This window comes from Cydia amplana, chromosome 26 (assembly GCF_948474715.1).
Source record: "Cydia amplana chromosome 26, ilCydAmpl1.1, whole genome shotgun sequence".
NCBI lineage: Eukaryota > Metazoa > Arthropoda > Insecta > Lepidoptera > Tortricidae > Cydia > Cydia amplana.
Window position 1 is genome coordinate 4,153,256 of NC_086094.1, and position 13,292 is coordinate 4,166,547.

General features: G+C 33.9%; 1 protein-coding gene across 1 annotated transcript in view; it reads left to right on the plus strand.

The window, feature by feature from the left end:
* LOC134660238 (signal transducer and activator of transcription 5B) overlaps positions 1-9,539 on the plus strand; it is a 51,061-nt gene extending 41,522 nt beyond the window's left edge. Inside the window, exon 22 of the mRNA XM_063515983.1 lies at positions 9,346-9,539. Coding sequence (XP_063372053.1) covers positions 9,346-9,532 — 187 coding nt within the window. The 3' untranslated portion in view covers positions 9,533-9,539. The remainder of the gene's footprint in view (positions 1-9,345) is intronic.
* Positions 9,540-13,292: the final 3,753 nt, after the last annotated feature.

Consider the following 13,292-nt stretch of genomic DNA (forward strand, 5'->3'; position numbering starts at 1 on the left):
CGAGTACTCGTAATAATGATATTTTAATAACTATTCTTCTAGCTGTGGACCAACTATTCTGCAACTCTAAGAGGATAACATTAAGTGCAATAAGTTAGGTATATTTATTTACTATGAATTACGGCGGAAATAATGTAATATCATATGTGGTGAAATTATAGGGTCGTTACAAAACATCAATAATGAGGCAAGATATGCCTGGACTTTTTGTTAGTTTTGACTCGATTTTCTATCGAGCAAATGTCTTCTATATTCTCCTTGCTCTATTTTCATGCCCTTTGTGTACAGTGCCCCTCATAGACTAGGAATCCTTTAGACGGAGTTTAGAGCAATTATTTCATGAAACCGATGCTGCCAAAAATACTGGGGTGCGGGGGACGAGGTGAGCGAGTCCCGTGCCGTGATTGGTCCGTTCAAAGACACGGACGTCACACAAAGACACTTTCGGCTCGAAGATGGAGTAAAACTACCGTATATTTATGGCAGAGGGGGTAGCGCTACTATGCTCAGTCTAGAGGATGTCTTGTCTGTTGTACCCCTATACGGCTACCATCAGTTTGGCACTGACATAAACGCCGTCGAGAACGTAATTTACTTTCTATACATCTCGCTCGTACTCGCATATTAGTGCAAACGAGATGAATAGAAAGTAAATTACGTTCTCGATAGCGTAAATGTCAGTTTTGACACTGTCAGTGACTCATGGTACGGGCTCTAGTGTAAATTTCATTCGATAGCGTGACGTGACGTACGCGTTTGCGTAAAATGTCATTTTATATGGGACTAGTGACCCGCCCCGGCTTCGCACGGGTTAACAAATTATACATAAACCTTCCTCTTGAATCACTCTATCTATTTAAAAAACCCGCATCAAAATCCGTTGCGTAGTTTTAAAGATCTAAGCATACAGACAGACAGACAGACAGACAGACAGACAGACAGGGAAGCGACTTTGTTTTATACTATGTAGTGATATTGAGTTTCAAAACGTCCCGCTTGGCGCGCTGTTCAAAATCCCATACAAAAATAGACATCATGCAAATGCGTACGCTCATCACGCAATCGAACGAAATTCACACCTGCGGGCTCAGCACGGTTCCATTTTTATCGACTATCACTATGCCCGTCACTTTCGCACTTACATACTTGTTAGAACGTGACAGGCATGGTGACAAACGATAAAAATGCGTACCGTGCTACTAGGGTAGGGGTTCAGGCCCCGTAGATAACATGCCAATCGCTTACGTTCCGTAGCGATCGAAACGCAACTGTCACTGTCACACTAATATGGAAGTGATAGAGAGACACAAAGCGTTTCGCTGTCGAAGCGATAGCGATTGTCACCTTGGCTAGGCCGGCAGGCCGCGTAGACAACATGCCAATCGCTTACGCTCCGTAGCGAACGAAACGCAACTGTCACTGTCACACTAATATGGAAGAGTGATAGAGAGACCCAAAGCGATTCGATGGCGAAGCGATAGCGATTGTCACCTCGGCTAGGCTGTCAGACGGCCTGTTTATTTGTAACTAGGCGGAAATTCAGACATAAAACGATGACGCGTGTGTCTGGTGTCATTATACAGAGGAGTTACAGAATAATATAATTTTTTAAACCTTAGTAAGTTTACTTACTGTATACGTATAGCCCAATACGAATTAGACTATAGTCGAATTATTCCAATTTGCATTATTTGACACATTATGACTGACGTTTATAGAGATGTAACTAACCCAAATCGATTGTCACAGCAAGCGATTACGATTGGATGGCACCTAGACTGAGGTATCAAATTGTGACATTATATGAATTTTTATTTGAGATTTAAATAAAGCTATGTTATATGGTTAACAGTGGTGTCCGGCCAACCCTAAATAAAAAAAAAGACGTAGAATGTAAACGTTCGCAGTTCAATTGTCTTCCTTTGTGATTTCGATGTGCAAGACATTTTAAGTTGTATTGCTGTTGTGAGTGGCATGTGTCAAATAATGCAAATAGGAATAATCCAACTATAGTGTGGGCACTATAGCCCAAATCTTGTGAGAGGCCTGTGCCCAACAGTGGGACGTAAAGTGTTCTATGGAACTTGCTAACTATGTAACCAAACTTACAATTTTACAAGCTTTTATTTAACTTGCAATGTACCTGTATGTATGTTTGTACGGGTCAAATCTTGCAAGTTGAATTTGACTCACTTCCCGACTTCCAATGAAGCTGAACATTTGCATACACATGTAAGTCGGGTGCCAATGCAATATTCTGGTACCATCGAGCTGATCTGATGATGGAGACAGGAGGTGGCCATAGGAACTCTGCGATGAAACAACGCAACCTAATTGTGTTAGGGGTTTTTAGAATTGTCTCGATGAGTATTAGTTGTCTGTCGTAAGAAAAGTACAGTCAGCGATAAAAGCTTGTACCAAAAATTTAATTTTTGCCAATAACTTATTAATATGGCGGTTTGTTTACATAGCAAGTTCCATAGAATGACACTTTAAATCTTAGGCTTGTGATTTCTAACATTGTTTCTCAGTGCATTTTTGTAAAATAAATTCCCTTATTTGACCTAAAATTCAGTATTAATGTAAATTGGTATTAAATTCCATCATCATGTTAGCATTTATTTAAGTTTTAGGTATCTTAAGTAATATCAGTATTTCTATTTATAAATTAAACTTTTACTATTCTATACGAAGTTATAAATGTGACTTATCGAGTTAGTATTAATGTATGTTATATTATATTAAATAAATATTCGACATGTATACATATTTGAATGTTGGATTTTCTAGAAAATTTGTGGTCAATTTCAGAGTCAATTTATTATTAATCTAATCCATATCATTAAATACTTAAAAATGTATTGAACATTTTATCAGGGTGATTTAAAATAAAACGTATTTTCGTGGGGGGTCAAACCCACAACTGTCGTCTTTCCTGTAGACATACCCAAAAGTTAAGGGCTAAAAAGGTAATTTTTCTTATTTATCCCTTATCCACATGAAAAGGTATTCCTTCTATTTGGATAAGTATGATAAAATCATTACCTACATCCTACATGCCCAAAAATTGTTAACTATTGCCCACACGAGAGAAAACGTACAGTTCGCGCGAACACACTTGTTTACTTTTTTAACTTAATTTTAAGGTTGGTAATAATGGGACTGATATATTATAGTAATGGATGGCATTGAACGAAGGTTGGAATTTATATAGATTATTTTTTTCGGATTTTACAAAATCTAAAGTAAAAACATAGTTGTATGCGTTTCGATTGATTATACTAATTTTTCTAACTAAATATTAAATTGTCATGAAAAATTTGACAAAATTAAATAGAAAACTTAACTTTTTGGAATAGGTATAGTAGTACTCATCCCATAACACAATTTTCTCTCAGGGAAGATTGCTTCAATTGTTGGTTTTTTGTATTTATATATTATAAATATATTCTGCAAAACGTAGGATATTAGGGCTGGGTATATTTACACTATTATAAACGATTGGCAAGTTTATATATACAAAAATGTTATTATAAGTAATATACAGACCAATTTTCCTTATACCGCGTTATATATTATTATGGTAATGATTATAAAAAAATATAATAATCTGGTATAGACCCTCTTATCTAGGTAAATGTAATTATCAAAATTTAATATGAACAAGTTATTTCGTTCACATTTCATATAATGTACAGTTTTAAAAGCACTGTATGGAAAACGTGAAAATATAAAAACTCAGTATACGTAAAATCAGTTGAGTCATTATTCACTATGTATAGAAAGAAAGAAAGAAAGAAAGAAAGAAAGAAAATACATTTATTTACGTCAAACTAAACCAGGTATAGGTATTGATATGAAACAGAAAAAAATTCTCAACATTTTTTTTTCAGAGTTGTGACGCATAATATTTGTAGGGACCATAGGGGCATAACACTTCTTTCTTTTAATTTAAAAGTGCTCGTATTTTGTTTATTTAGAATTAAAAAAATCAACTACTTAAACAAGATTTTTTGGGTGGTTTGCTTGTTTTTTTTTTTTGAATGAAGACATTGACATGTGTTGTGTTTTGTTATTATGAGGTTGAAAAATACACCCTCATGTAACGTGATTTGTAAATAACAGCACATAAGTTCCGCCGGTCGTTATGGCGTAACGTAATGTATACGATCTTGAACATTGCCTTCACGGGCAAACTAGGTTTTGTAAATACTAAATACTATTGAAAATGGCGTATTAATCATGTGTATAATTATAAATTCAATTAAGCCCACAGTAAAAACTTAACTAAACAAAGTTACAAAAAACATTTAGTTATATAACTCGTTCTATCCGCGCCCTTCCAGACGCAAAGGCGCCCATCACGCTCGTTGCCGCGTTGAATCGCGATATACAGCCTCCGCATCAGGCATGGCCCATTAGTTTTGACGAGTTCCTAAAACAAATTTACATGGTAAATACCTCGGTTTAAATGGTATTTAAAATGTAAATGACCACGTTTAATTGAAAATAGGATTAAGTCGTTTTGACTACTAGAAATAAGTATTTGTATTGATGTTTTCAGGCTATTGATGTTTGACAACCTTGACATAGTATTAAGGTGATTGACAAAGGTGTTACACTTGAAGTATGTTGTTTATATTTAATGTATGTAATCTGTTTATTGTAAACACGTAGGTTACAGTATGATACTTATTCCTGTTACTGTCGATTAGTTTCCAATTCATTGGTTAGTGCAATGAGATCTTTACGTTTAATAAGAAAAAATACGCCACACTCTCTGGCAACCCCATATTGCGTTTAGATATTTTTAACAATCCCAACTTTCAAAATTAAACTTTCGTGAGACATATTTCCCAGACGACCGGTCTGGCCTAGTGGGTAGTGACCCTGCCTGTGAAGCCGCGGTCCTGGGTTCGAATCCCGGTAAGGGCATTTATTTGTGTGATGAGCACAGATATTTGTTCCTGAGTCATGTTTGTTTTCTATGTATTTAAGTATTTGTATATTATATACATCGTTGTCTGAGTACCCACAACACAAGCTTTCTTGAGCTTACCGTGGGGTTTAGTCAATTTGTGTAATAATGTCCTATAATATTTATTTATTTATTTATTTTTATTTATTTTAAACTGTTTAGACGACAACGGTAAATCTAGTGAAAATAGAGGTACGATTATTTCAAGTAAGGTCAAATTAAGTTCCAGTTGTATACTAAATCTAAAGGTTGTATTCTACCATCGGACTTTTAGACGCACGGCCGGGTTCCATCCTTGGTAGATTTTCCACCAATTCGCACGAAGCGCTTTGCTTCCTCGTTTCTTATGCGCACTGCCAAGGAATGGAATTCCTTGCCGGCGTCTATATTTCCGAGCTCATATAACCCGGCAACCTTCAACTCAAGGGTGAACAGGCACCTTCTGGGCAGACTCGCTCCATCGTAGGCCACGTCTTTGCCTCGGCTAGTCTGTGGCCATGAGTAAGCCCATTTATAATATAAAAAAAAGGTAATAAAAAAATTCCAAAACTCAATGTGGGGTTGCCAGAGAGCATGACGTGAAAAAAGAAGGAACTCTAATTGGATTACGACTTTCGTCCAGAAATTATAGTTGGTCAAACCAATTTGTCAGTCAGTAAGAATCAGGAAAACTAAACTTATCCTCTTCTTTTGGGTGCTAGTACAAGATAGTATGATTCTCTCTGTCCATGTTTGAAATGAGACAGTCTTTTGACAAACTATAAGAACGTTTTATACACGAAGTAGTAGTAAGATATAAATACATCGCATTTTTGATATTTTACTTTATTCATATAGTTAGTAGTTCTGACAATTTTCTAAACGAGTATAAGACATAGGTAAAAGTAAGATTTTTTATGAGAATATGTAATATGTATAATAAAATAACTACTTTCCTATTACATTTCTATTGCCATTCGTTTTTGTATAGATTTGGTGCTGAAATAATTATCTATGATTTAGGTACCTACATTCGTTTTATATATTGACATTCGTATATTTTTTACAAAATCAAAATTTACGAAGTATTTTAAACGAGCAAAATATTTTAATAATTTGTCATAATTGAGATCTCACAAATTTCGCTCTCTGTTTAAGTTTTTTTTACTCATAATTTGTTGTATTGGTAACTAACTGGTAACTACGTTCTCTCTTTGTCTAATGACCAAACAAAGAACGAGATGCAAGATAACAATACATCCAATATGTATTAATTGACTAGGTTTTTGGTATATCACAAATTGCATTTATTTACATAGATTTTGATAGCCATTTATAACAAAAAGAAATCGGAAGTTGCTAGAACCTATTGGATACATATATATTAAATTTTACATTGGTTTATATACTGGTTAGAATGAATAGATAAGGTTGTTTTACCCTGGAGGGTACTGTATTTACTAACGAATTTAAACTATTGCGTTACGGATGTGACTATTATTTAGTATAGCTATGATATATAACTACATTCACGACACTAAATCGGAAAATTCCTACAAAAAATGTCTTATGATTTTTTACTCTATGACTGTGGTTATAGATTATCAACGATAAAATAACTTGCAGTTAACTTGTGTTTATATGGAAAGAGTAAATTAGTACAGCGATAAAAATATTTTGTAGCAGAATTCGGAAATAGCAATGCTTTGATCGAGTTAAAAAGTACGATGTCTTGTATATTTATGTATCATAGCTTGATATATTAAATATAATTAGGTCTATGTCTAGAACTGTACTATAAACTCTGCATATTGTGTTAAAAATCCCTTAAAAAAACAAGATTTAACAACAGCTTGAAAGCTAGTTCATGAATTTTTAAAGATTTTTTTAAAAGGGGTATGGTTCATCGGACATAGACCAATTTTAAAACAGTATTCCAAAAAGCGTGCTCAAAATTTCCTTTACAGTACATATGGTGCTACTTTCCCGAACTAGTGCGCGAAATAGCACTTTCCGTGCGTATGTCGAAAGTTTAAAGTGCCATATGTACTGTAAAACGTTGTATGATACACGTGCGAAAAGGTAATTCGCAACTCGCGTGGATTTAAAATACTCCCTTCGGTCGTGTTTTAATTTATCGCCACTCGTTTCGAGTTTCCTCTTTTCCGCACTTGTATCGTAAATAACTATTACAAACTAGCTTGGCATGAGATAGAGATATCGATGGGGTTTTCATATTTTCTGCTTTTAATTTTAATATCTTTAATAAATTGGATTTATTAAGTCAAAAGTAGTTTACTTATTGGACATTTTATCTGTTCGTCGATTTATATTCGTCTGATTTTGATAAAATTTTGTAAATTTGATGATCTCATTTGACAACCAAACCAATAAAAAAATGGCCCTATTCACATTATGCTTTGATATTAAAGTGTAGTATGTCAATTTTAGGGTTCCGTACCTCCAAAGGAAAAAACGGAACCCTACTATCCATACGAGACGTCACTGATTTTTTAAAATGTTAAATTAGTAGTCTATTTTTTTATTCGGTAGACTAAAATGACATTTCATATTATGAAATGTTATTTTATGTTCATATCAGGGATGTTGCGGATGCAGATTTTTTGACATCCGCGGATGCGGATGCGGATGCGGATGTCAAGATTAGGTACTTAGAAAACGTCAAATATTACATTTTTAGTATTTTTAATTTAAAAAAACGACACGTTTAGTATTTGAGCAAGAATATAGGTGCGTTATATTACTTATATTTAATAAACAGTAACTTGACCGACTTTTCTGGATCTAGCTAGACGTTTTCGTTATAGGTAATGACGAAATTACCTAGCGCTAAGACGTTCCTGTACCGACTTGTTAGACATCCGCATCCGCATAAGCTCCGCATCGATTTTATGCGGATGCGGATACAGATGCGGATGTTGAAAATAATGCGGAAGTTCCGCGGTTGCGGATGCGGATGCGGATGTTCGCAACATCCCTGGTTCATATTATGAAATGTCATTTTAGTTTACCGAATAAAAAAAGACTTTAGATTTAGATTCACCCTTTTTTTATTACGTACACTTTTGTATGTTGTCCATAGGTTGTTCCTAACTTATGCCAAAATGACTAGTATTATTTCGACTGATTTGGGCAGATATGATATAAAACAATTGACCAGCGCGAAAGAATGTCTCATTCGTATTTTGACCGTCTTGTAAGTTTGGATAAGACGAACTATACGAATATGTTGGATGTATGTATCTATTGATGTGTTTCGAATACATTCTATGTGCTATTGGAAAAAAGTTTTTATTTTTAGGTGAAATTGTCTTATTATGTTTATGTTATTTCTTTCTTCCGAAAAACTTTTGTGGTGAATGAATATTACGTAATACTTATTCTGATTACCACTATTTAAATAATATAATGCTTATTAAAAAAGAATAAGACAATTTTATCTTACGATTCTACGCGAAAATGCAACACAGACGGTCGTAATTTTTTATTTTTTATTCATAATTTAAAAATAATTGCTTAACTTTCAATAATTATTAAAGTGGGGCACACACTGCCTTTACATTGTCTGTGCTGCCTTTTTGGCGAAGTAGGTTTTTTTTATTACAACGACCGATGTCTAATGTGTTGCATTTTCTCTTTCCCGATCCTGCGACCTTGGCTGCCTTGGACTACGCACGAAAAAACAATACGAAATATAATACACACAACAATCTTAATATTTTCTAACTTTCATAAAACTATAACTTAAAAACTACACCCTTAACTAATTTTACAAATATAATTTAACGAATATTCGTCTGAAATCGACAATTTCTAATAAAATCTTCTCGTAATTTCCGTAAAACACATCACTCGCAATTTACAATTCTAAAATATTTCAACACTGATTTTAATTATCCGAACTGACAAAAATACTTTACTAATCGTTCATCTTTTACATATGTTTGACAAAAAAAAAACACATTAACTAAAACATTCTACAACCTCTATGGAAAACTACCACACATCCGCCTATAATCTACACGATCACCAACAATCTACGCGACAACCTAACTTACAATCTACACGACATCCTCACTAACAATCTACACAACAACCTCACCTACATTCTACTCTAAAACCCCAATAATCTACTCGACAACCCCAACAATCTACACAACAACCTCACCTACATTCTACTCTAAAACCCCAATAATCTACTCGACAACCCCAACAATCTACACAACAACCTCACCTACATACTACTCTAAAACCCCAATAAATCTACTCGACAACCCCAACAATCTACACAACAACCTCACCTACAATCTACTCGAAAACCCCAATAATCTACTCGACAACTCCAACAATACACAACAACATAACAGCTACCTGAGCGCCGCGACCCCCGCGCTGACTGAGAGCTCCTTCATGGACAGCGACCTGTTCGAGCAAATCCGAGCCTTCGAGCCGGACAGCATGGACGACTTCAGCTTCTACCAGGGCAACATGAGCAACATGTCAAACATGTCTAACATGACTAACATGTCTAACATGTCCAACATGCGGGAGTGAGGTGAGTTCAGTTTATCGATTATTAAATATCATGTTTTTATTTTATTAAGTGTTATTATGTTTTTCATTAATAAATTAATATAAGAGTAAGTCACGTTATAAGGTACAAAATATCATGTACCTAAGTAGGAAATTAAAATGCGTTTACAGATTTGGTCAAACGGCTGGTTGAGGTCACTGGGGACAAAAGAGCTGACAGCTTCCTCGCTCAACGAATAAGCGTTGCAATTCAGCGAGGAAATGCTGCCAGTATCTTTGCTACTATGCCCCAGGGGCCCTCTGTAGATATAGATTTTTAGTTTTCCTTTTTTAAGTAGTAGTTTTGGTTTTGTAGGTAGTTTTAATTTTATTTAGGTTACTTTATTGTTACTTTATACTTATGTTGTTGTTCAATAAAGATTCAGTAGGAAATTATATCACAACATCTTATAAAACAAAGTCCCCGACGCTTCTGTCTGCTTGTGTGTATGTATGTTCACGACAAACTTAATAAGTGCTGAACGGATTTTCATGCAGTTTTCACCTATCGATAGAGGAAGGTTTAGGTGTATAAATTGTTAATCCGTGTGAAGCCCGGGTCGCTAGTACTTCTAATTATTTAAGTGTTACCCGCATAACTTTCATTAATGGCGATGATGAATTAATCTATTTTATAGATTTTTTGTTTTATAAAACCTCACGGAAGGTTCTTTATTTTAGGAAATAGCTTTTAAAATCAGTTGCAGTCAGGTACATTTTTAATGCTAGGCATTTATGATCGAATTAAACTTACACTTAATATTATCTTTATTGCAGATGCCAGACTTGAGAAAATAATTTAAATTGAAGATTTAGTTTCACGATGGAATGAAATTTTGCAGTCAATTTTAGCTTAAAATAAAATGTAACCATTCATAGTCTATGTAGAATCCGTGCCATAGAGTTCAAACGTATTTACAAATTATTAGTTTTATTTGAAGCTTCTATTATATTTAGATTAAATTATGTATACCTTATATAAAATACGGAAGATAACTTGATACGCAATAGTAGGCCATTTTATTTTTAATTAGTATAAGTGTAAAGTGTTATGAAAATTTAGAAATAATACTAACACTATGCGTATAAGTATTTAGTTGGGATATTGACCAATAGGCAGCATCCCAATTTAAGGTGTATTTTTTAATCATTTTCTTCAGATTTAAACGATTTAAACGGCCTAAAGTGTAGGCATAAAAATTAGATAATACTTTTGACGTATATTACCATGAGTTAAACCTATAGAGGTATAAAAAAATATATAAAAATAAAAGATTTTGTAGGCCCTAGGTAAAAACTTTTGATAATTTTGACCAAGTTCTCATGTCATTTAATTGCATTTAGACGGCAAAATGAAAATGTTAAATTGATTATTATTTTTATTTTATACAAAAACCAGTTTATAAGTGCCATTTTTACCATTCATTTTTTATAAAATACCAAAATAATGTATACATACTTTATATTATTTAAAACATTTCTTCCCTTCGCACATTAAGTGTTTAAAATTATATATTTTTAATACACAAAAAAAAAACACTGAATACCCAACACATTCAAATGACAGTCCAGCCACATTATTCTTAAAATCACTGTAAGTATATATGTATACAATTACATACATATATAAAATTAGTAGATTCTTATGATTTTTTAATTTTGATTATCCTAGTACTTCGATGTCTATCACTAATTCCTGTTGTAGAGGTTATCAAGTATGACATTGTAAAAGTAACACTTATTAAAATACATAAGATGAAAATATTTAATCGTTTGGTATTCTAAAAACTACGCCCACAAATACGGTGTCAATTTTTTAAGTAAGAAACTTATTCCTATAAAAATTTGGTCCTGTAGATCTGGGGGCACGGTAGTGCCCCCGCCAAGACGAGCAAAGCGAAGCGCAAGGGCACTACCTACCTTTTCTCGAAGCGCTTCGTCGTTTTTTTGAACCCTCATAACTTGGGTTTGGATTATACCAGATAAACAAAATTCTCGGGATATGATGTCAATAGTGGACTTATTAAGCATAAACAATTTCAATTGCATAGCTTTTTAGATATGAATAAAATCTTAAGTATAAGTACTTAAGATTTTATTCATATCTAAAAAACCCCGATTTCGTCACTGACTCACTCACTCACTGTTGATCATCAAAACCTCTAGGGTACTTCCTGAAGTCCTAGGAAGCTGAAATTTGGTATGTAAGATAGTATTAGTACACAAACAACAAAAAAATTCAAAAACTTGAAATTTTTTGCCCCTAAGGGGGGGAAAAGGGGGGTGGAATTTTGTATGGGAAATCAATAACCGCTGAACCGATTTAGTTGAAATTTGGTATGTAGATAGTTTTTGTAATGGGGAATGGCATAGAATAGGTTTCAACCCCAAAATCATCCCGTAAGGGTGAAAAAGAGGTGGAAAAGGGCGTTAGGGGAAAAAGAGGGTTGAAGTTTGTGTGGGGAATCAGTAAAAAACAGATTGTATAAAAGATGCCCCGAGGTACGTATTTCAGGATTTTTAATAGTAGGTCCTTAAATCACACGCGCAACCCTTTAAATTAGGGGATGGAAGCAACTTACAAAAAGAAGTGAAATCCCACCAAAAACATTTTCATGTAAAATGTTGCCAAGACGAAAACATAAGGCTCGCATTGACAAAAAGTTATCAGATCTCTTGTAGAGCCAAGCTTCTAACTCTACAAGCCCTAACTTCACAAACTCTACACCTTAGTCAAAATATGTGGCTTGGCCGTTTCGTTACTCCAAGAACTATTGTATTATAAAAAATAATGAATAGTGAATACATTTTTCACCTTACGTCCATGTGACAGTAGCGAAACGATCAAGCCACATATTTTGACTAAGGTGTAGAGTTTGTGGAGTTAGGGCTTGTAGAGTTAGAAGCTTGGCTCTACAAGAGATCTGATAACTTTTTGTCAATGCGAGCCTTATGTTTTCGTCTTGGCAACATTTTACATGAAAATGTTTTTGGTGGGATATATTGTTCTAATATGTCTATTAGTCTGTCTCTATATCTACTGTTCTATGTATACTGAACCAGACATAAATATCTGTCACTCATTTGAGTGGTTTCATATTTTGTAAATTTTTCAGCAAAATATGTGATTTCAGCCTGCGATATGAAATATTATTACCCATGGATATGAACATTTAAAAGTAAGATTATACAAAATATTATGCATGTTAAATTAAATTAAGATCAATGCAATTTTAAATGTTAAATGTAATATAGGAACGTGTTAATTATAAATTATAATATAGATATAAATGCGTGTTGCTTACTGCATTTATTTTATCTGTGTATGTATCAGGTACAGGTATTAATAATGGGGTTAAAAACTTTACGCCAGCTGCAGCTACCATACTAAAAATCTTAATTACACCAATAATAGTTTTTGTGAGACTCACTTTTATAGCCCCACCATAAACCAAACCCCCGGCGTTAGCAGCAGTTTCAGCATCTGGTCAGTTTTAACCCCATTTTAGAATTGAAGTATTATATGTATTATAGTAACTTGAGCTTTAGTGCACTCACAGAATTCGTCCCTTGTCATTTGTAGTGTGTATATGACAGTTAGACCAAGGTAACAGTAATTTAAAAGGAAAGACAAGTAAATAATAAATGTTATATTCTTAATATAGATTTGTTGCTATAACGTAATAAGCTGAGATTGCTGAGTGGCCTAATTGAGGTACGAGATTGAAAAGCTTCATTATCA